Source organism: Erpetoichthys calabaricus, chromosome 3 (assembly GCF_900747795.2).
Source record: "Erpetoichthys calabaricus chromosome 3, fErpCal1.3, whole genome shotgun sequence".
Taxonomy (NCBI): Eukaryota; Metazoa; Chordata; class Cladistia; order Polypteriformes; family Polypteridae; genus Erpetoichthys; species Erpetoichthys calabaricus.
Window position 1 is genome coordinate 290,423,613 of NC_041396.2, and position 24,250 is coordinate 290,447,862.

Genomic DNA, 24,250 nt, shown 5'->3' on the forward strand with positions numbered 1-24,250 from the left:
CCGCTGGTGTCTCTAGAGTCCTAAAAACCTTTTGATGCAGGATCCTGCAGAGGCTTGCAGTTGTGCATAGAGCTGTATATCGGCCACCCTTATCCAAAGTTCACAAAGAGAAATATTTGGAGTGAGTTAAATACATGAAGGCTAACTTTCAAGCATTTTTATTCACCGATAGAGACCACGTTAAGCTGGATTGGGTTCCTGTAAGACTTCAGTGTGACCAAAGGAGGCGGTGGGGTAATGATAATAATTTAGACTTGAATACTGAGAAGTGAGATGGTAGGTCCCTTTAGGCCAAGTTTATACTTCATGCATCATGATGTTTGCTCCTGCGGACGCTTCTGCTATACAAGCAGTGTACTGTTTATTGTTATACACATACTTTACGTAAATGTAGAAGATTCCAACAGGTGGCAGTACAAGATGATATCATGGTGAGAAAACGTTCAGCTTCCCCGTGTTGTTAATTGCATGAAACATCCATTAAATTCCGCGGACACCTCACCACAATATCTCTGAAAAGGACGGATGTTTAATGATTACATCCATCACTTCAAGGATGCGCCCATTCGGGCACAAGGCAGAAACAAACCCTGGCCAGGGCATCAGCTCAACGCAAGGTGAATACAAGCACACACTCGCACACCAGCGCTATTCTGGCATCACCAAATCCCCAAACCTGCATGTCTTTGGAAAGAAATCGGAGCACACTGTAGAAACCCACCTGGGAAACATGCAAACTCCAGGCAGGGAATACCAGGAGCGTGACTCCGTACGAGGCAGCAGCGCTAACACTCCACCACTGTGCTGCCCCTAAATGTGTAATTATTAACAGTATTCATTATTTCAATGAAGTTAACGATTTATCTGTAAAATGTAACGTACGTATTTCAATGCATTTCATCAGAAAGTGATATCAAGTATAAATCTAAGGATTCTAAATGTGCAGAGAGTTGGGATATAATAAATTTAATGTGTTCTGTGTGGCGATGGCTACTTGTTGCTGCTGTCAGTTTATGAGGAATCCCCAGAAGCACATAGCAATTAACAACTGGGTCAGTTTTAAGATGACATTTACGACGGTCTACTTTAATGATAAAATAAACTATGAAGTTAAAGTGGACATTTGAGATTACAGCTGATATTTCCACTTTAATCACAAAATACATCTTTTCACCATGTCCTTATTTTTTTTCTTTGTGGCTCAAATACGCTGTTGTACATTCTGATGCTGTTGTGAAGTTGCAAAAAAAAAAAAAAAAAAGACGGCATAGAAGATGGTATGTGAGACCTTTAAAATCTATCATGTCATTATAATGGGGAACACGTGATGCTTGAATATAAAAGCACCACTGATGCATTTGTATGTCAGCATTTTGCTTCACCACATCAAACATCGATCCTGTAGGATCTGCCAAGTGGCTTGTTTTCACATGTTGACAGTAAACAAAGACTCTGACTTCACATTCTGACTTGATTACACTGCGGCCCCTAATTTGTTGCTGGTATTGCAACTTGTGCAAGCGTCGCGTTAATTTCTGAGGATGTGTCAAATGAACGCATGGCAGCCATGATGTGTGCGTGTACGCATTCTGCACGTGAAGTATAAACCGGCTCTTACAGTCTCTGAGGGTGTCCACAAAATATACAGAGTGCCTAACTGATCATTTTCTGCAATGGCATTAAATGAAGATTTGTGCCTTCTGGAATAAAATGATTTTTTTATCCAGGACAATACACCATCCTACTGCTGCCCACAAACTCAATAGACTCAATAGTTACTGTAGGGAATAAAAGGAGAAAAATATCATGGTGTGGACATCATCATAACCCTGGCTTCAAACCTATTAAGGACCAGTACAGCATCCTTAAAAGAAAGATGTATGAGTGTAGGCAGCAGTATACCCGTTATCTAATGCTGGCATCCTCAAATGAGATACAGGCAGAAACTGTGCATAGACTTACAGGTTCAGTGGATGAGAGAGTTGTTAATGTCTTATCAAAGAAGGGCATATACAATTAATATGGAACTTGATCTGCAAATGTGTTTTATTTAAAATAAATTCTCTTTTTTTACCAAGAAATACAACAGATTTTGGTTTTGAGTTCATTACAACCTATTAAATGTTTTCAAACTGCATTTTGTATAATATTTGGAACAATGTATTGAGTGTGTTTTGTGCTTAGCACCCTCCACCACTATAAGCTATCGTCTATCCGAGAGGAGCGAAAGCTTTAAATTCGTCCAAAATTTTGATCTCCGGTTTTTGACAGATCTTCGACGTTTTGGGGTCTTCTGGTACCGAAAAACATCAGTATCTCGATGATGGGTGTGTGTCTGTCTGTGTGTCGTAGTTTCTTGAGGACGGTCTAGAGCTAAAATGGATGGATGGAAAAATACCAAACTTGAAATTTAAGCTTGTTTTGAGATGACGATGTGCTGATTAGTTTTTCAGCGAAATCATCCAAGAGAAAGAGGTACTCGAGAGGAACCCTCAAATGCCGTAATTCTGCAATTCATTATGAATTCTTCTCGTCAATTATTATAGTAACTAGACATTACATTACAATAACGGGCGCTAAAACAGTAGTGCATAAGCATTAGTAGGGACAGTCTATATTAAATGGCAAGGGACCTTGACCTCATTCTGTTTCTTGTAAGACAGTAATACTGGCTTTGATGTCCGTAATATGCCTTTAATTTTCTGTCACAGCAGTGGGCAATCAGCAGAGTCTCCCCAGCAACTGATGTAATGTGTGGCGTGCAGCTGATAATCGTGCCTGTGGCGTCTCCCCAGCAAGTATTTTAATCTGTGCTGGCGTGCAGCTGATTATTGTATGTGTGACATCTCCCCAGCAACGGATTTTATGTGCGTGGTCGCGACTACGCAATCGGCACTCTCCCCAGCAATGATGTCCTTTATTTGCTTATCATGCGTGGCCACAGCTAGGCCATTCACTGTGTGCCCAGCTTCCAATGTGTGTGTGCGTCCACGGTGTCATGCGTGGCGCGACTCCACGCATGCGCACTTCACCAGAAGACACACACACACGGACACCCTGGACGCACACAGGAGTTTTCTTAAAGAGGATGACCTATTTTATGACCACAAAGAACAGCATCAGAGTGGTAAATAATTCCTGACATGTTATCAAATAGTTCAGATAACTTGGTTCCAAGGGCGCAAAGCCTACTGATGCTCATGTCCAAATTTTTTTTTTATATTAAAAACAGCTGCTGTCATTAGCAGTAGTGTTGCTTCTAATAACATTTGCACCGTAAATAAGAAATCCTTAATCGTACTGTTTAGGGAAAACAAACAAAAATGGCATGTGCATAATAATTTGGAATACAGTGTATAATCCTCTTCTTCTTCTTCTTTGTCTTCTTCTCGTTTGTCGTCTTCTTTTTTTTTTCGTCTGCTCCAGTTAGGGGTTGCCACAGCGGATCATCTTTTTCCATGCAGTGTATATAGTCCTGTATACTTGCAAATCTAATAAAAAAAAATAATGGTTAATAATACTACAAAGTTATATAAAAAAATTAAAATGTACAATTTGTAATCTTGTGAACTGTTCTGTCTTTATAATCAGTTATTGCAGTTTACTCAACCTGCATGCCCCCCTTTCAAAACTGTCCAACTTCCTAGGTCTTCATGTTCCATAATTCTGATTGTCCAGGCTACCATCCTACTGCCTTATATGCCATGTTTTGTTTTTATTAATCTTTTCGTTAAGCATTTGTTTTCAAATGTCCCAAACTGCCCAAGATTGGGTGTGTACTTCACAGCAATCGTATTTTAATAGTAGTGGGTGTTCACTTTGGAAGCATATTTTTAAAAAAGCTAACTTTAGTGCATTGTTCCACCCTGTTTAATTGGTTTGTGTAGAGTGAGACGTTCACATTCATGACCTGCTGCTGTTGGTCAGTCCAGAAGCCGTACTTAATTTATGGTCTTTTCCTGAAAGTAGCTATGGCCTGCCTGGCGCCTCGGGCAGCAAGTGGTTTTGCATTATGCTATGAGGCTTTTAAGGGTTGAGGAGCTTGATAGCATCTGTGTTTACAGGCAGCGGGACATCCAAGAAGCTGGCAAAGCGGAATGCTGCTGCCAAAATGCTGGCGAGAATTCATGACGTTCCTGTTGATCAGCGTAATGGAAACGAGGCTGATCCAGATGACGACCAGTTCTGCATTGTGAGTCCATTAAAGTACTGCTGCTTCCTCTTCCCTTTTCTAACTGTTTATTGGGTTTCTCTAATAAGACGCAAGTCTTGGCAAGTAAACATTCAGAATAAAGAACTTCTTGTCTGAGAGCTTGTTATAATTAAGACCACAAATCTGTGGGGGATTTACTCCAGCTCTTCTAAAGCAAAATGTACATTCAGAGAATGGACAGATACATATCTGTGGTTTCATTTTTATTTATTTATTTTTATTTCATATAAGGTTGACGGCACCATTTCAAATGTGCATCTGCCTGAAGTTTTATCACTTAAGTGATCAGTGGCTTTAATTTTTTAGTGGCATATGAAATATTTTATTTTCTCTTAAACTCATGAAGGCATCAATTCTCATAATCTCTGCGGCAGTTGCTGCATCTCGTGACTTTTGTGTGTTTTCTGACAGCACACTTTGTGAAAGGTGCCGCAATAAATTAAGTTTGAGTGATTTTTATAATTTGTAAATAGACAGCTCAATTAAATAGGCAATATGGTGAACTTTTGCAGTTACTGCAGTGACACGAATGGTAGTGTGCCAGTTCAAAACAGTTGGTGCCAATGTACATATTTGGCTTTTCATAGCTCCAGAAAATAAGAATGTGTACAAATAATACAGTATTACAAGCTAGCTGGAGATTAATATTTACACATTAAATTGCAATGAAGGAAACCTATTCTTTTGCAGGTACTGAACTGCTGACACTAAATTAAACTTTGTGAATTGCCTGTGCAGCCAACATTTTTCTAATATATGTTGTATTTGTTGTTTTAACTACATGGCCATTGTCAAAATTGTTTGCTCCTTTCTGATTTTATCTTGAGTTTTCTGATTAGGGGGTATGGAAATGTCTTTTGATGATATAAACCAAATAGACCAATGTGTTAAATGTTGAAAGGGTGTTATAATTTAAAATTTTATATAATTGGGTATTTCAGTAGTAACTATTTTACCTATAGTGGCCTATTCTGATATCCCATCCGTGGTGAATTTCTGCCTCGGATAAGTGGCTTAGAAATACCTCATGTGAGGTCAGCTTAACTGACCTTTCATTAAATTGCATTATGGGAGCCTTAAGAAAGCAAAAGCCTATGAAAATATATTTATACATTCTATATACAGTATTACTGTATACTGAAGAGTGCTTTTGTATGTTAATTGTGCTATATTTGAAAATGGTCTGTCTACTGGAAAAGGAGCTATATAAAAATCATCATTAATTAAATTAAATTTAATAAGGGTAAATTTAAATAAGGGCCAGTCAGTCATTTTCTCACCTGCTTAGTCCTGAACAGCATCACAAGGGGTGCTTCAGTCTATCCCAGCTATCATAGGGCACAAGGCAGGAACAAACCAGGCCACCACAGGGCGAACACACACAAACGGGCTAAGTCAGTATCGCCAATCCACCTAACCTTCATGTGTTTTTGACTACACACAGGCAGGACCCTGGATGTGAGCCCTGGTCTCCTTACTGCAAAGCAGCAACACTATCACTGCGCCACCATGCCGTGCAGAAGTGAATATGAGTCACAGTGAATCTACAAGTGCACAGCGATAAAGAGGAATTTTTAATATTCCTTTTAAAGCAGCTAATGCTATAGGGCTTTATCTTGGCATGGAGCTACGGAGGGTCATATTCCCCTTTCTGAACGCTGCCTGGTGAAGAGCCAATCCTAACATCCTCCACAAAAAATAAAAAACTCTGTGAGTCAGAGTCATACAGTTAAAAAATAAATCAGTATCCCAGGCTGTTGAACCAGCCACCCTGCTAATATACTTTTATGTATAATTAGGTGAAAAGTTATTTTGTCAGCAGGCTTTACTGTGCCCAGATATTGTTTATATTCATCAAATCTGGAAATAAGGAATTAACCCTTTAGGCCCTGAAATCCTATTACTAGTATATAAATATGCAGTCGTTTTTGTAAAGCACAGGTACATTTACAGCCGTTGGAACCAGGCATGGTACTATTAGAGCAGACTGGCATACAGTCCGCGAAACATGGAAGTGAAAATGGATGCTTTCGGACTGTGCACACCACATAGTAAGTAGCTCCACTTTCAATTTTATTTCCTCAAGAAGATTGAAGTGTTTGGCAGCTACTGTGTTTTCATTTTTGACCTTTCTAGACATCTCAGAGGTAGAATATCTCACAAAATAATTTTTCCCATAAAAACAAGAAAATCCAGGGCCGAAAGGTTTAAATCCAGTGGTTCCGCTTATTTATTTATTTATTTTTTGCTAATCACTGGTCATATACTTCATGACATATTGTCTTGGAGAACCTTTAGGAACAGACTTATTATAGTGGGCATAGAGGTCATTTTTTCTGCAGCCATCATTAAACTTTATAATGTCCTTTCTGAATCTTCACCCTCAGCCAATGTATAACAATGTATTCATTTGTCAAAGATTATCTATATTTTAACAAGATGCAATTTTGTTTGTTCCACAGAACCATAATGCTAAAGCGGAAAGCGGAAAGTATAAAAGTTTTGGCTGCACTTGGGACTCTCTGCGTAACTCAGCAGGGGAAAAAATACTGCACCTTAAATCAAATCCCCTGGGAATGCCCAACTCAAATTTCTGCTCCCTGCTGAATGACCTCTCTGAAGAGCAGCGTTTTGACATCAGCTACCTGGACATTGGTAAACTGAACTTTTTTTTTTTTTTTTTTTAATACTGGTGATGGATTTATTATGAACATTACCATCTCAGCACTTGTCTATTCTTTTTGTATTCTCTTAATATTGAGATTGCCTAATGTCAGGTTTGCTGATCAGAAGTTGTGAAAACCTCCATAAATATGATAAGCTCAGGGCAAATGTTGATAAAGTGAGGTTCAGCTTTATGCATTATTGTTGAAATTCATGAGGTTAAAATTATTATTATGTTCTTGTAGTTCCATTACTATATAAAGAGATTTGTTGCAAGGGAAATTTAGCTGTTTATAGCAGTTCAAGAAATTCAACAGAATATTATAATGAAAGGCACATGAATTCTACATAACATTCTCAAACAAGTTTATTCCAGTTCAGAGTTATGGGAGGCAGGAGTCAATCTGGGCAGCAGCAGGAACAAGGAAAAAACAAACTTACTGGATCTCCATTTAACATGCATGTCTCAGAAATGTGGGGATGAATCCATACAGACATGATTCACTGGATCCCTAAGTTATGAGGATACTAGTCTGATATAAGCAGCAATTGTGACTATAAGTACAGAAGCAGGAGGGTATGACAATTTCACAGTATATTAGAATGAAGACAAACTTTTTTTAGAATGTTATTTGGCCAAGTCAAAGGTAAGATTTGATGGTAAGACTGTCAGAAAGCAAAAACAAAGAAGATTGTGCATAGTGCCATAGTTTTCATGGCCCAGATTTGTCCAAAAACACAAGTGGTTCCATGTGATCTTCAAATGGTAAATTATGATGGTTACGTAGAGTTAAATTTGTGCACTGAAATCTAATAACAGAGAAAAAGTCTTATTTTTGTCTTCTGAAAGCTAAGATCCTGAAACAAAAAAAAAAAAAAAAAAAACAAACTTTATAATTTCTTTAACGATGACACAGTGCTACAGAGTTAGGAATGTAAGTTCATTTCCTAGCCTGCTAACTGACTTTTATGTGTGTGTGTGTGTGTGTATGCGAGTGTATATGTTTGCTGTATTATGGACCACCGATAGATCGAGACTTTGCTTCACCCAGTCGTCATCATCCTTTCACATTACATGCCCATACCACTTAAGATGGCACCTTTGGAAGTTGATGCATATAGGCTCAACATTCACTCTGCTGCATAGATCTTCTTTCTTCAATCAGTCTTGCAGTGACACATCCTTCTTATTTTGTACATCTTAACTCAAACTTCCTAGCCTGATAACTGACTTTTATGGAAAATGTACATCCTGTTCATATGTTTGGAGCCTCTCCATGGCCACTTTAGTGTCATCCCATAGCCGAAATACATGCTTGTTAATTTAATTGAAAATGTTAAATCACCTCATCTAAAGTAAATATGACAGTGTGCTCCAAAATGCGGTGTCCTATCTATAATCAGATCCCTCCTTGCTCTCTGTGCTGCCAGGGCAGGCTTGGCTAACCACAACTGTGCCTGGAAAAGTAAGTTCAGCAAATTAGAAGTTCTGTCAAATGGACAGAATTTTAGAAGGCATTGCTTTCCTTAATTTATACTTTTTAAAAATATAATTGTGAAGTTTGCCATAGTCAATACATTTTGTATATTACTCTAATTTAATTTTTTTGATCAAACAATATTACTCAACAATTTATTTTATAGTTTTATCTGTTGTATGGCATGGTGGCACAATGTCAGTGCTGCTGCCTCGCATTAAGGGGACCAGGGTTCATGTTCCTGGTTCTTCTTCCTGCATGGAGTTTGCATGTTCTCCCTGTGTCTATGTAGGTTTCCTCCAGTTTCTACGCACTGTCCAAAGAAAATGCAGGTTAGGTGAATTGGCGATGCTAAATTGGCTCTACTATGTGTTTGGTGTGTGTGTGTGTGTGTGTGTGTGTGTGTATGTGTATATATATATGTTTGCCCTACGATGGACTGGCACCATGTCCAGAATTTATTCCTGCCTTGCACCCTATGCTATCTGGGGTAGGCTCCAGCCCCCCCAACAACCCTGATCGGATGAAGTGTGTTAGAAAATGACGTAACTTTTGTCTATTTTCTGTTTTTATTTATTTATTCATTTATTTATTTATTTTTTGACCTATGCAGAGGAGCGCAGTTTAAGTGGACTTTGTCAGTGCCTGGTGGAACTGTCTACGCAGCCCATTACTGTCTGCCATGGTTTTGCCCCCACCAAGGATGCGGCACGTGCCAATGCTGCCCACAACGCACTGCAGTACCTGAAGATCATGGCAGGTGGCAAATAAACTTTTCTTTGGTGGAGATTTGTTGGAGGAATATCATTACAGAGGTGACCAGTCAGCAACATGACATCAACGAAGAAAAGGGAGAGTTATTTATTTCAACATAAACCCCAGGGTTTTGAGGCCTGGGGGGGGGGACTTAAGTATATATACATGTAAATGTATGAGTGTGTGTGGTGGAGTGGCTGGGAATGACATGGATACTTGTGAATGGTTCAGAGAGTGGACTTTTCTTTGAGAATACAGTTTGCCATTACCTAACTTCATTTTATTAATTCCTTCCTAGATTCCTCAATCAAAATAAAAAAAAAAGTGTCAATGTTTACTTTGGCATACTGCTGACTACTTCATGATTTCTTTTTTCCCCAGCCGTATGTACAGAAAATGTGAAAGTACAATTATCATTAACACACATAGTGATCCACTTTTGATAAAATTTTGTGGTTTTAGTTTTTTGTATGAACAATGAGGGTGTTTTTTTTTTATTTTGTAAAAGTTACGCATTTCTAGGTTTTCCTATAAACACTGTCTAGGTCTGCCACAAGCTGCATACCATATTATTATGTTTAAGAAAGCACCATTTCCATATTACAGATGGTGTAGCCACAGTCAAAGTCCGTTTTCTTCAATATTGTTATAATGCCCAACCGTGTTTAAATATTTTCTCTATGTACAAGAAGGCATTTTATATATATATATATATATATATATATATATATATATATATATATATATATACAGTATATATATTGTCTGTATCCTCAAATTTGGAACTTTGCATTAAATTGTGTACAAAAGAAATGAGGTTTTTAATATATATATTTTTTACCTTCTTACAACCACTTTAGCATTTTTACATTTTATAATATGCCTATACATGTCCATATTCTTATTTTTAAATACTAGAAATTGGTGTAAACATTACAGCTTGGTTTATTATAAAAATACCCAGGTGTACAAAGTCCAAATAGCAGAATACAGATTTTGAAAGGAGCACTGTTGACGTGTCCATTTAGTTAAAAATACACTGAACGAAGTCCTGCTTAAAAAGCACTTCTCATTGCGCCTGTTAATTTGTTTTATATTTTAATATCATGCTTTCTCATCCAGTGTGATGCCAGGTTTTATTTTGATCGGGAAGTTTTACATTTTTTACAGGTTGTGTCTGCAACTGATGACCTGATACGAGAAATGGTTGCTTGAGTGCCATGTGTGCTAGGCAAGTGTTTTCGTCGGGAGGGAATGGGCTTTGTTTATTTTTCAATGGGTTGTTCACCATTTAATCTGCCTCTTTCACCCACCAGATCAACAAAGTATATTTCTTGTGATTTTGTAAAACAAATGCAGAAGTAAACTCAGAAAGCAGTTCTTGTTTTTCTAAAATATAAGAAGAACCACCCTCTTATCCGACACTTCGGTTGTTTTTTTTGTTATATTGAGAGGTCTAAAGCGAAAAATTAAAACTGACCACTAGGTGGTGTGCTATTTCAACAATTTGGTGGGTGAATGAAGTGGCTGTCAAGGAAGGGCATGTGCATTAAGGTCCCTGTGCACAAGGGTTCACTGTTTTTCTACCTCTGTTAAATAATGCAAGTATGTTTATTTTTTAATAAAGATTACAATAAGTAGACCAATTTTGACTGCATTCATATGAAATATTTGAATTTAAAGTATGTAGTTTGCTCTCTGTATTAAGAAAATTGTGACGTTCTGATGTTGTTCATTCATGTACAGGGTGAATCAAAATTATGTTAACACTAATGGTACTGCTATGTATACTGTATACTTATATACAATTTTTGTGGACAATTTATTTGCCGCATATGGTACATGTGTTGAACATGATGGCGAACAGGTTGGGACATTCCTGTAAATCATGTTGCACATATGAAGTATGTTTTATGAATAAAGTGTTTCCGCCATTCAAATGTTCACATAATTTTGACTCACCCTGTATTGTTTCCAGTTTTTCCTTTATGATGGGAGTTGTTCATCTTGGCTCCCATTTCTTTCTTTTTTGCATTTAGCCTGATATTTTGAACTTGAGCATAATACTTAACAATGCTCAATCCAGGATCCTGGATTCAGATTCTACACCCAGTCTCTTGTTTTATACTGTTTGCACGTTCTCCCTGTGTGTGTGTATGTGTGCTTAGTTTTTTTGTGATTTCTCTCACTTTTCCAAAGTGTTAGGCTAATTGGCGAATCTAAATTGTGTGGGTGCATGCATGATGGATGACTGATGCCCTGTCCAGGCTGGTACATGTATTGCAGACAGTATGGTTGAGATAAGCTTGAGCTCGCCTGTGTCTCTGAATTGGGTTCAGCAGGTTAAAGAATGTTCTGTCACACCTTGTTTCATTTGTCAGCTCAAAGGGGAACACTAAGGTGGGTGTCACTGTTCTTGACAGCCCAAAAACACCCACTTGGTCTATTCTTCTCCATTGACACAGTGGTTAGAATTTTCTCTCTCAAGGATCCAGCATCCAGAATCTGAATCTTGTACCCAGTCATCGTCTTTGTGAGTCTGCATGTTGTCCCACTGTCAGCGTGGGGTTTTCCTCTCAGTACTCTTGTGCTACATCCCCAATGACATTCACGTTAGATGAAATGAAGACTCCAGATTTTTCAAAGTGTGGGTATGTACAGTACATGAGTGGTCCTTGTGATGGACTGGTAACCCCAGTCAGAGTTATTTCTGCTTTGTACTCGTTGTTGTTAGGATAGGCTGTGGTTCCTTGCAACCCTAAACTGGATTAAACAGGTTTAAGCGTGTGTGTGTGTGTGTATAGTTCTCCACCAATGTTTGATTACTAATTCACTCCTAAAACAGAATACAATACCTCAGCCACATTTTCTAATCTGAAAAATATAAATGATAAAAGTTATATTTCAATAAGTGCGCTCAATTATTATTTTCTATGCTGTTGAATCTGTTACTAAAATTGTAGTGTCTGGTACCACCTTAGTGCCCCGCAATTAGAAACCATTATCAGAAACGTGAGTGTTCTCAGTGTCACAAGGGCCTCAGCTATAAAATTCCCTTTTCTTTTTGGAATTATAATCTTAACACAGTGGTTTCTGTCCTAGAGGATCAGTCCTGTGACTCTTCCTTTTGTTCCAGGTAGCTTCCCAATCAGTCCTTCATTTTCTCTCTAATTGATCTGCTTGTTTGCTTAGCTGCTCTTTGTTTTCTTCTTTTATTGTGCGTTTAGAAAAGAGCAGTAGTATAAGATTTACTTTAATAAGTAGTTTCCTTGGCTTTTATAATTTTTTCCCTATTAATTCACTTTTTTGCAGAGTGTCATCATTCATTTGATTTTATGGCTAACTTCCAGGATAACCCAGGTTGGCTGTTTTACCCCAAATTCCCTTTTTCCATCGACTTCTGTCATGCGTATCACCATCTGCAAGCTGCATGTTCTTATATCTCTGCTTTGGCCTTCCTCTAGACCTCTTACCATTCACCAATAGATCAAGACTTCGCTTCACCCAGTCATCATCATCATCCTTTCACATTACATGAGATGACGCGTATAGGTTCAACATTCGCTCTGCTGCGTAGATCTTCATTCTTTAGTCTGTCTTCCAGTGACACATCTTTCTTATTTTACACGTCTCTGTTTTCTATGACTTCCACTGGGGTTCATATTTTAAAATGCACAACAGCATCTGTTAGCTACATTTTCTTCATTTCTCCTCAATCCACCATTTCTTTGGCCTACCTCTATGCCTCTTACCATCCACTGATAGATCAAGACTTTGCTTCACCCAGTCATCATCATGCTTTCACATTACATACCCATACCACTTAAGATGGCACCACTGGAAGATGATATGTATAGGTCCAACATTCACTCTGCTATATAGATCTTTATTGTTTAATCTGTCTTCCAGTGACACATCCTTCTTATTTTATACGTATCCATTTTCAATGACTTCCTCAGGGGTTTACATTTTAAAATGCACAGTAGCATCTGTCAGCTGCATTTTCTTCATATCTCCTCTCGCCTCCTCAATCCACCATTTCTTTGGCCTACCTCTATGCCTTATATCATCCACGAATAGATCAAGATTTCGCTTCACCCAGTCATCATCATGCTTTCACATTACATGCCTATACCACTTAAGGTGACACCACTGGAAGATGATGTGTATAGGTTCAACATTCACTGAAGGTTCTTCATCCTTCTGTCTGTCTTGCAGTGACACATTCTTCTTATTTTGCACCTCTCCGTTAACTCAGACTTCCTTGAGTGTTCCCATTTTAACACTCACTTCTCACTCCTTTTAATTCTAACCTAATATTGACAGTTAAGGACAGGGGCAATACCGTATATATTTGCGTATAAGTTGGGTGTCGAAACCCAAAAAAACGATCCTAAAATCAGACCACGACTTATACGCCCATTCAAAGGTACAACACATAATTTTATTTTTTACATCTTCTTGCTTCCTCCAATCTCGCACCAGTTTCTCAGACACATCGAATTTTGTTGCAGCAGCGCAGTTACCAATTTCTTTCGCTACTTCAACGACATTTAACTTAAAACCAGCTTCATATTTTCTTCTGATTGAACGCTCCATCGTAGATAAGGGATGCTCTTACAATAAAGGTGTATGAGGGTGTGAGATACAAAAAACACAAATCAGTGCAAACGTCGCTTTGGAGCAGTTTGGGTATTACTGTGTGGTCACGTAGGCACAATACATAGAAATTAAAGGCAGTGTGCTCCGTGGTTACTCTCAGATGGGCGTTAGCATATCATAATCTCTTGGACCAATAGCATGAGTTTTCTGCATTCGACTTATACGACCAACATTATAAAATACCAGAAATTATACAGTAGAATCAAGTCCCAACTTGTCCGTGTGAGAACTTAAACGCAAGTATATACAGTAATCCCCAATTTATAGACATTCAACACTGGATGTAAAACAGGTGGGAATAAAAACATGCAGCTACAAGGTTTCCACAAGACTTAATTTGGAAATCACTGCTAGAGTGACTTCTGTACGTAATAAATGCAAAGGAATTTCTTTTTTCACACTCACTCTCAGTACATAAAGAAAATTTACAATGCGATCAATAATCCATTTAACACAAACCAACATAAGTGGCTTTGGACAGTAATACGTGTTCATATTGATTTTCATTAGTTTGAAGCAAGGCAGTCATTTCATATTGAATGCAGTTGTGCAAAATGAATGGTTTAATTTGTGTTACATGTGATTTTCGGATTGCCAAACTCGAAAAAGAAGTTTTTTGGGGATTTATAACATTTTCCTTTTGTTTAGGTGATAAAAATAAAGGACTATTATGCCCTATGGGTTTGTCTAAACATTGCTGTATGCGTTTGACCCGTGTATTTCACAGAAAATTGGTCCAGATGAAAATAAAGGCGGTAAAGTCCATCCATCCATTATCCAACCTGCTATATCCTAACTACAGGATCACGGGGGTCTGCCAGAGCCAATCCCAGCCAACACAGGGTGCAAGGCAGGAAACAAACCTCGAGCAGGGCGCCAGCCCACCACAGGGCACACACCAAGGACAATTTAGGAACACCAGTGCACCTAACCTGCATGTCTTTGGACTGTGGGAGGAAACTGGAGCAGACATGGGGACAACATGCAAACTCAAGGCGGTAAAGTGTTTTTTGGAAATGCAGCATGGCTGATTAAAAAAAAAAAGTGTAACTGTTAGCCAATCCAGATGCACAGGGAGACAAAGAAATAAAAATCGGTTTGGAATGGCCCTAGTGATACCACGTGTGATCACCCAATGGAGTATTTTACAGTAAAACCAATTTGTACTGTGCTATAATATGGAATCAAGTGCATTAACGTATATTATAATGTATTACTGTATGTACACAAGTGTAGAGCAAAATGAACAAGAAATTAAATGACATGAGCAGCTCAAATAATATTTGATTTGAAACTTAACAGATTTGGTCAAAAAGAAGAGTGTTTGAGAAAGACACACTGCCCTAAATGATTTCTCTACTATTTTTCCTTGATTTCCCCCTCTGCTACATAGTTTAAAATTACAAACAATTCAGACATTGTTATTAAAATGCACACGGCAGACATTCATTTCAGGTTTTCGGTCACACCGTGTAGACATGACAACATTTTATCTATTGTATGGGCCCCTCATTTCAGGGCACCATAATGTTTGTGACGATTGGTGTCACTTGTGTTTGTGATTCCTCAGGTGAGTTTCATGGCTTCATAAGATCCCTTGGCTTGTTTCTACCCTTTGGAGTCTCTAGTTGCCATTGTTCAACATGAAGACATGAGCTGTGCCAATGAAAGTCAAAGAAACCGTTTTGAGGCTGAGAAACAAGAATAAAACCATTGGAGACATCAGTAAAACCTTAGGATGAACAAAATCAACTGTCTGGAATATCATGAAGAAGAAAGAACACACTGGAGACACAGGGTCCGTGCTTATTTTTGGATTCACTGCAGCTGTTGATGAGGTTTAAACTTTACCATATTTTTATGACATCAGAGAGTTTTTTTTATATAAATATACAGTATATACGAGGGGGTACCCAAAAACAACCAGAATTGGGAGGGGGAAAAATGTTATTTTTACTTACTAAAACTTTAGTGTCCTTCAAAGTACTGTCCATGTGAATGAATGCACTTGTCTCAACAGTTTTCTTACTGCTGGAAACATTTTTGGAATTGCTGAAGAGGAATGTTGTCCAAGGCATGCAGCGATTTTTCTTTGACTTCTTCCATGGTGCAAAAACACTTATCCTTTGAGTTCTTTTTTCATATGCGGGAACAAGAAAAAATCACTGAGCAAAGATCAGGTGAGTAGGGATGGTGGCAAGAACTCCAAGACACACATGTCAATTCAAAAATTTCATCAATAGTCCGATGACAATCTTCGTAAATTGCATAGCGAACTTTTTCCAGTTTTTCCTCATTCCTAATTGTGGAAGGTCAGCCAGATCTTGGTTGGTCTTCAAGTGACATTTCCCCTCGTTTTGCAAAGACTACTTGTTAACCTGTGTTTTACTTAAAACTTCCTCTTTAAAAGCAGTTTCAAGCGTCACTACAGTTTCCCTAAGAGACTGGCTGTTCTTTATGATCACCCATCACAAAAATTGCAGAACATGCTTAATAAGCACCAAGAAAAACCAGCACGGAATGGTGTACGAACAATACAGAGCAACGCCACTTGACAGACTGCCATAGAATACTGTAAGTGTGCTACATCTAGTGGTGAAAGTCGCAACTAAGTCTAGATTGTGCACGAGGTACAGATTCTGGTTATTTTTGGGTAATCCCTTGTGTGTATGTTTGTACTGCATGTATGTATATATAATATACGAAACCAGGTTTCTACCTTAGCTAGATCACCTTCATCGTCCTAGTTTTGTGTGTTCAGGTAAATGCAGTCAGTGGCATAGCAGATGCCTTAGTTCAGTTTCTAGTGCAAACACTCTTTGGAGTGTTTCTACGTTTTATGTTGATCTCTTCTTCCAACCCAATGTATTTGAGGTTGACTGGTGAGTTGGTATTGATGCTGATATGATTTTTCCTGTCAACCTTTTCAAAGATGGTTTCTGTTTTCACACTTGATGCTTCGTGTTTAGGCTCCAGTTCCTGGGGACACTGTGAACAACCTGCAGGTCCAAAACATAGATTGATGAAAACATCTATGGGTGTGAAGAAATCACAGTTTGCAAGGTAATCAGATGACTGTAAAAAGTTTAAAGTTTGTCCGACAAGCTATCTCTAATCTGTCCTTTTAATCCTTATAATTATAAGCACCAACGTAACAATAGACTTCATGGCAATAACTCCTGGGAAAATTGGAAATTAAGGTTAAAGCTGTCTCACTTCCAGTTAAGACTACAAAATGACATCAAAAATTCAGAATCAATGTCTCCATGATGAGGCAGTTTAACTTCGTGAGCTGGAATGTTAAAGGCCTGAATCATGAATTAAAGAGAAAGAAAGTATTCTCTCACCTAACAGGTCTAAATGCTAAAATAGTACTTTTTTTTTTTGTTCTTTATTTCGCCTTATACAATTTCTTGTATTAGGAATTTGTTAGTTTTCGCATACCCCTTGGGGTCAGAGCGCAGGGTCAGCCATTGTACAGCGCCCCTGGAGCAATTACAGGTTAAGGGTCTTGCTCAAGGGCCCAGCAGAGTAGGATCTCTTTTGGCAGTGACGGGGATTCGAACCGGTAACCTTCGGGATACCAGCGCAGGTCCTTAGCCTCAGAGCCACCACTTATTCAGGAGACCCACTTATTTAAAGTCTGTATAATTTTAATTTTTGTGCATTTTCGCTTTATGTTGAAGTCAAGTGGCTATATAGTCATACCATCCATACAATGGCAAGAAGTAACGTTTCCCAGGACTGTGGTGCAATATATACAGTGCATCCAGAAAGTATTCACAGTGCATCACTTTTTCCACATTTTGTTATGTTACAGCCTTATTCCAAAATGGATTAAATTCATTTTTTTCCTCAGAATTCTACACATAACACCCCATAATGACAACGTGAAAAAAGTTTACTTGAGGTTTTTGCAAATTTATTAAAAATAAAAAAATTGAGAAAGCACATGTACATAAGTATTCACAGCCTTTGCCGTGAAGCTCGAAATTGAGCTCAGGTGCATCCTGTTTCCCATGATCATCATTGAGATGTTTCTGCAGCTTCATTGGAGTCCACCTGTGGTAAATTCAGTTGACTGGACATGATTTGGAAAGGCACACACCTGTCTATATAAGGTCCCACAGTTGACAGTTCATGTCGGAGCACAAACCAAGCATGAAGTCAAAGGAATTGTCTGTAGACCTCCGAGACAGGATTGTCTCGAGGCACAAATCTGGGTTAGGTTACAGAAAAATTTCTGCTGCTTTGAAGGTCCCAGTGAGCACAGTGGCCTCCATCATCCATAAGTGGAAGAAGTTCGAAACCACCAAGACTCTTCCTACAGCTGGTTGGCCATCTAAACTGAGCGATCGGGGGAGAAGGGCCTTAGTCAGGGAGGTAACCAAGAATCTGATGGTCACTCTGTCAGAGGTCCTCTGTGGAGAGAGGAGAACCTTCCAGAAGGACAACCATCTCTGCAGCAATCTACAGTGAAGCATGGTGGTGGCAGCATCGTGCTGTGGGGATGTTTTTCAGCAGCAGGAACTGGGAGACTAGTCAGGATAAAGGGAAGATGACTGCAGCAATGTACAGAGACATCCTGGATGAAAACCTGCTCCAGAGTGCTCTTGACCTCAGACTGGGGCGACGGTTCATCTTTCAGCAGGACAACGACCCTAAGCACACAGCCAAGATATCAAAGGAGTGGCTTCAGGACAATTCTGTGAATGTCCTCAAGTGGCCCAGCCAGAGCCCAGACTTGAATCCGATTGAACATCTCTGGAGAGATCTTAAAATGGCTGTGCACCAACGCTTCCCATCCAACCTGATGGAGCTTGAGAGGTGCTGCAAAGAGGAATGGGCGGAACTAGCCAAGGATAGGTGTGCCAAGCTTGTGGCATCATATTCAATAAGATTTGAGGCTGTAATTGCTGCCAAAGGTGCATTGACTAAGTATTGAGCAAAGGCTGTGAATACTTATGTACATGGGATTTCTCAGTTTTTTTATTTTTAATAAATTTACAAAAACCTCAAACTTTTTTCACGTTGTCATTATGGGGTGTTGTGTGCAGAATTCTGAGGAAAAAAAATGAATTTAATCCATTTTGGAATAAGGCTGTAACATAACAAAAGGTGGAAAAAGTGATGGGCTGTGAATACTTTCCGGATGCACTGTACATAAACATAGAACAAGTGCAAGACAGGTAAACAGCTATGCTATAATAGACAAGTAATAAAAAATAGGTAAGTGAATAGAAAGTAATAATTTGAAGTATATTTTTGATGGTACAGGTCCGGCTCCAATTTGGCAACCTTTTGAACCAGTCACCGTCAATACTGTAACTGAATAAGCGTGGCAAATGGGGACAAAACACTCTAGGCAACAGGATGGTGGAAAAATGTTCAGTGCTTTTATTAAAACAAATCAAAAACAGTGTCCAAAGTGCAGTGCTCAGAGTTAATAAATAAATAATCAATAAAAATGTGTGGAAAATGTGGAGGTTAAAATAATCCAATAAATCCCAATAAAATGAGGTTAAAATCTGCTGGCAGTAACGATCATTTTTTTTTTTTATATAAAAACCTGGTGCCTTGTCCTGCTATCTGGCGGCTCCTCTGCTTGCCCCTCACGGCCTTGGAGAATGGTTTGGAACCAGTGCTCCTACTGCTCAGTGTGATGGTAGTTGAGATAGTCCACATCCAAAGCACTATCTCCATCAGGAAGTTCAGGACTCATTTGCATACAACAATTCTATTTCTTGTATAGTCCACAGTCAAACATGCTTTTTGACAGCCTTCACTCCCAAAGAAGACAAGAAAGAACTCCTAAAAAAAAATCCTTGTAGGGCAGGGGTCTGCAACCTTCACTATGAAAAGAGCCATTTTGCCCCCCCTTCCTCCAAAGAAAAATAGTCTGGAGCCGCAAAACATAACACAGCTTATAAACTTTTAAAAGTTTTAATCTTTTTTTAGATTTTACATGTTACAACAACGGAATACAACAAACAGAAGTGCAGTGTGCATGTGTAGGCCTACTTTGAAATAAATTAAACTGAACTATGCAGGCCTATTTGGGTCCTTCCTATACCTGTGTAAAATTAAAATAAAAACTAGTCCACTTTAATATAAATAAAACATTTAGCTGTAGCTTAGCAGCTTTAAAAAAGTAAACATTAAATTCCATTTCAGTGTGCTGAATCAACTGAAGCACCTGAACATACAAAAAAACCCACATCAGCTCCTGGTCCGAAATGAATGTGTTTTTTTTTCTGAAAAATAATAGCATATTAAATGCTATTGTTCTCACCTGTTTAATGTGACTTCTGTTCCTGAAGTTCGCTGCTGATCATCTCTATGTCGGGGCTGTACGATGTGACTTTGACCTTCACACAGGACTGCAGGCTCTCATGTGTGAGGCAGGAGCGATATTTGGACTTTATGAAGTTCATGCTTGAGAAAACTTGCTCACATAAGTATGTTGAGCCAAAGATGGACAGGACTCCAAATGCATATTTTTTCATGTTCATATATGTTTCGGGAATGGCACTCCATGTGTCGAAAACAAATTTGTCGGGTTTGGGGAGGTTTTCAATATCACTCCATTTGTGCTCTTTAGCGAGAGTAGCCTTCTGACGGGCGACTTCTTCAAGATCCGCTGTCAGGCATTTGAACTTGGACACCCATTAATCTTTATCTGCTATGTCGTCCAGTTCAATTTCTAGATCGGGCTTACTTACTCACTCCTGTGAATGCGGATGTGTTCAGCAGGGATGGGTCGATGTCCAGGGGTGTGACAGGGAAGGAGAGAGTGTTTTTTTCCGTTCTGTACTCACTGAACCTTTCTCTAAATGCAGCTTGCATTTTCTGAACAATTTCCCGTTTGTTTTTAAAGTCGGAGAATAGATGCTCTGATATTTTTATGAACGATTCTTTCATGTATTCTCCGTCTGTGAACGGCTTATCCCTCCTTACGATCTCTTGAGCTGCCACAAAACTAGCAGCTGTAGTTGACTGTGTAGAAGTGATCCACTTTTTGAAAGTTTGTTTGCTCTGTTCAGCTTTCCGTTGCAGTTCCGAAATTGCTCTCTTTCGCTTATCTTCACTTGGGTATTTTGAATGCTGAGTGCTTGTTTCGAAAATGTCTTTCAACGTTACATTTTTTGTTGTTCGATAATTTATCGCCACATATTAAGCACACCGGTAAGCCAGCGTCGTTGGCGGTGAAGGCAAATGCTTCTGTCCACGCAGAATTAAACTCTTTAAATTAGATGTTAAAATGTATAACAGTAGTAGTCGTAAATAAACATATATATAAATACAACTTAAATTAAGAAATTGCAATTATTCATTTTCATGGTTTTTTTTTTTTGTCAAGGCCAACGGGAGCCACTACAAGGAGGCTGAAGAGCCGCATGTGGCTCCAGAGCCGCGGGTTGCCGACCCCTGTTGTAGGGGGAACCTTCCAGTTTGGTTGGGTGTACAATGGGTGTCAAACAATGGGGTAAACACAAAACAGAACACAATCCTCTTCACAGAGCTCAATGGCCAATCTATCATGGTCACCTCAGAAATACAACACAACAGTACAAACTACAAGGCAAAATGTGAGAAAAGATAATACCACACACTAAATACAGAACTATCACATGTGAGGATACAGATTTGTTCAAATAAATCAAAAAAAAGTAAAAAGTAATCAACATAAAGGAAAAAACAACACCATCTGTCTGTTGGCTAATTAAAGAACCACAACCAGATTGTGGAAAAGGAGTCAGACAGGCCAGATTCAGTCAGAGTCCTGGAGACCTCCAAAACTAAGCTGCTTCCCCCGGCTGAGCCGGCCAATCTGATGAAAGGACCCTTCTACCCAATGATTCCAATGTTCCTTTATCCGAGAGCAAGGACTTTTCCATAGGCAGGCAACAACTTGGCAGTAGAGCAGTGGTACAGCCTAGTAGACTCAACTTTGTTAGGAGCTTCTCAGGAATGCTGTTATTAAAAGCTGAACTGAAGTCCATGAAAAGCATTCTAGCACAAGTGTCTCTTTTGTTCAAATTGGATAGGGTCAGATGAAGAGTAGTCGAAATGGCATCTTCACTGGAGTAGTTCGGGTGACAGACAAACTGGAGAGGGACGTGTGATGTGTGAAGTCCATTTTTGAGGTGGCCCAAGACTAACCTCTCGAAGCACTTCCAGATGACAGGTGATAATGGTATAGGGTGATGGTCATTGAGGAAAGATACAAAGGACTAACTCGGCATGAGTGTGAGGGTGGTGGTTTTGAAGCACTTGGGGATGACTGCCTGCCTCAAGAAAACATTGAAAATGCATGTAAAGACCTCCATTACCTGATTAGCACCTTCCTTGAACACTCTGCCAGATGTGTTTGGTTCAGCAGCTGTGCGCGAGTTTCCATTCAAGAAAATCTTCTCACATCAGCACCGGACAAGCGCAGTACCTGTTCGTCCTGAGGAAGGGCAAACTTCCTTGCAGGTATCAAACTGTGTATAGAAATTGTTTAGGATAATTTGGAAAGTAGGCATCATCACTGCAGACAGGTGGTGTGATTTTATAGTCTCCCATGGCTTGAATTGCCTTCCACGTGCGGTGTGTGTTTCTCTGGTGTCCTGAAAGTGTGAACATCCCTGGCTTACTCTTACTGCTCAGTTGTTTTACACTGTTGTTTTATTGCTTGTAGTTGGAATTCATGAAGTTATTTACAACTAGCTGTCCCCAGCATCTCCGCCTGCGTAGTAGTGAAACAGAACTTTAAAATAAAAAAATTTAAAAAAATGTCATTTGTATTGAGAACAATTTATATGGATAGGTTTCCTATATAAGGGCCTCTTCATATACAATATTTTTGGTTTTGCTATCAGAGGCGAGGACATATAGGTTTCTTGGGGAACTAACCTGGGAGAAAGCGACATAAAGCTGACCATGCTAGAAGCCTGGTGAGCTAAGATCAACCCTTGCCAACTTGAGTGCCTGTCCCTGGGCCTTGTTAATGGGCATTGCAAAGCTATGGGAACTATAGTCTCTTGAACTGAAAGGGCATGTCCATTGCGATTAGAGGAATGCAAGGGATTAAAACCCTCTCGCCAATGCCACATCCAGTGACGATTATCGCCTCTATGATGTTATTCTGAGGCTGACAGACCTGGAGACGGGTACCATTGCAAAGTTTGGGTGGGCTCAGGTTTCTCAAAAGGATAATCGGTGCTCCTACTTTCAATGCTAAGTTTTGGGGTGGCATGCCTGGAGGATTAATAGAATTTAAAAATTCTGTTAGATAATGAACTAAATCGTTGTGTTCTAAAACATTATTTATTGAAGTGTATGTCTGAGACAGTGTGTTGAATAATTTGAGCACCAATTGATTAATTTTATGCCCCCCACTACCCTCGGCCTGCAGCCTCTCTCTTCGCTTCATGCTTATAAATCGGTGCCACAACCGAATTATAATAACTTGACTGATGACTGATTTTTAATTTATTACTAGCTGTACCCCACGGCTCTGCCTGCGTAGTAGTGAAATACGACAAACTTTTAAAATCAATAATAAAAAAAAAATGTATCAGGGGTGAGAATGTAGCTGTGATCTCTTTGCCAAAAATGTAAAAAGTTGGGAAGGCAGGTACGCTGTAACGTCAAACGTTGCCACTGTATCTGTTCATGTTCAGCGATGATGGGAGAGCGTCCCCCACGTGGAGAGAAGAGCATGTGGCAGTGATATCTCTGGCAAACAACAGGTACCCTCTAAAACACACGCAGCTCTGATCTCTCTCTCAAAAATCCATCCATTTTCCAACCCGCTAAATCTAAACACAGGGTCACGGGAGTCCATCCATCCATCCATTTTCCAACCCACTGAATCCGAACACGGGGGTCTGCCGGAGCCAATCCCAGCCAACACAGGGCACAAGGCAGGAACCAATCCCGGGCAGGGTGCCAACCCACCACAGGACACACACAAACACACCAAGCAAACACTAGGGCCAATTTAGAATCACCAATCCACCTAACCTGCATGTCTTTGGACTGTGGGAGGAAACCCACGCAGACACGGGGAGAACCCGGGAAGCGAACCTGGGTCTCCTAACTGCGAGGCAGCAGCGCTACCACTGTGCCACTGTGCCGCCCTCTCTCAAAAATGTCAAATGTTACTCCTTAACAATCTCTAGGTGATAATGTCTGCTGAACAAGTGGGATATTGCTAGCTAGGCAGAGATAAGGTACACTGCAACATGTACACCAACTCAAAAGGAGGCTGGCCTGTGAGTGAGGAGGGTCAGCCCAGCTCCCCACTCCCATCGGCCCGCAGCCTTTCTCTTTGCTTCATGCTTATAAATCGCTGCCGGAACCGAACTATGATACTTAGCGCAATGAGAGAAGTCGCAAAATCAACTGGAATGTTCAAGCAAATTATAGAAAAAAACCCGATCTAAATCCGTTAAGTACTTCTCTCGTGAAAGCGGACAGACAGACGTTG

The 24,250-nt window shown here is 39.5% G+C and overlaps 1 protein-coding gene across 4 annotated transcripts in view; it reads left to right on the plus strand.

The window, feature by feature from the left end:
• Positions 1-10,751, plus strand: part of tarbp2 (TAR (HIV) RNA binding protein 2) — a 45,909-nt gene extending 35,158 nt beyond the window's left edge. For all 4 annotated transcript variants that reach the window (XM_028798505.2, XM_028798507.2, XM_028798509.2 and 1 more), the window contains 3 exons: positions 4,065-4,192; positions 6,676-6,868; positions 8,969-10,751. In XM_028798505.2, coding sequence (XP_028654338.1) covers positions 4,065-4,192; positions 6,676-6,868; positions 8,969-9,126 — 479 coding nt within the window. In that variant the 3' untranslated portion in view covers positions 9,127-10,751. The remainder of the gene's footprint in view (positions 1-4,064; positions 4,193-6,675; positions 6,869-8,968) is intronic.
• Positions 10,752-24,250: the final 13,499 nt, after the last annotated feature.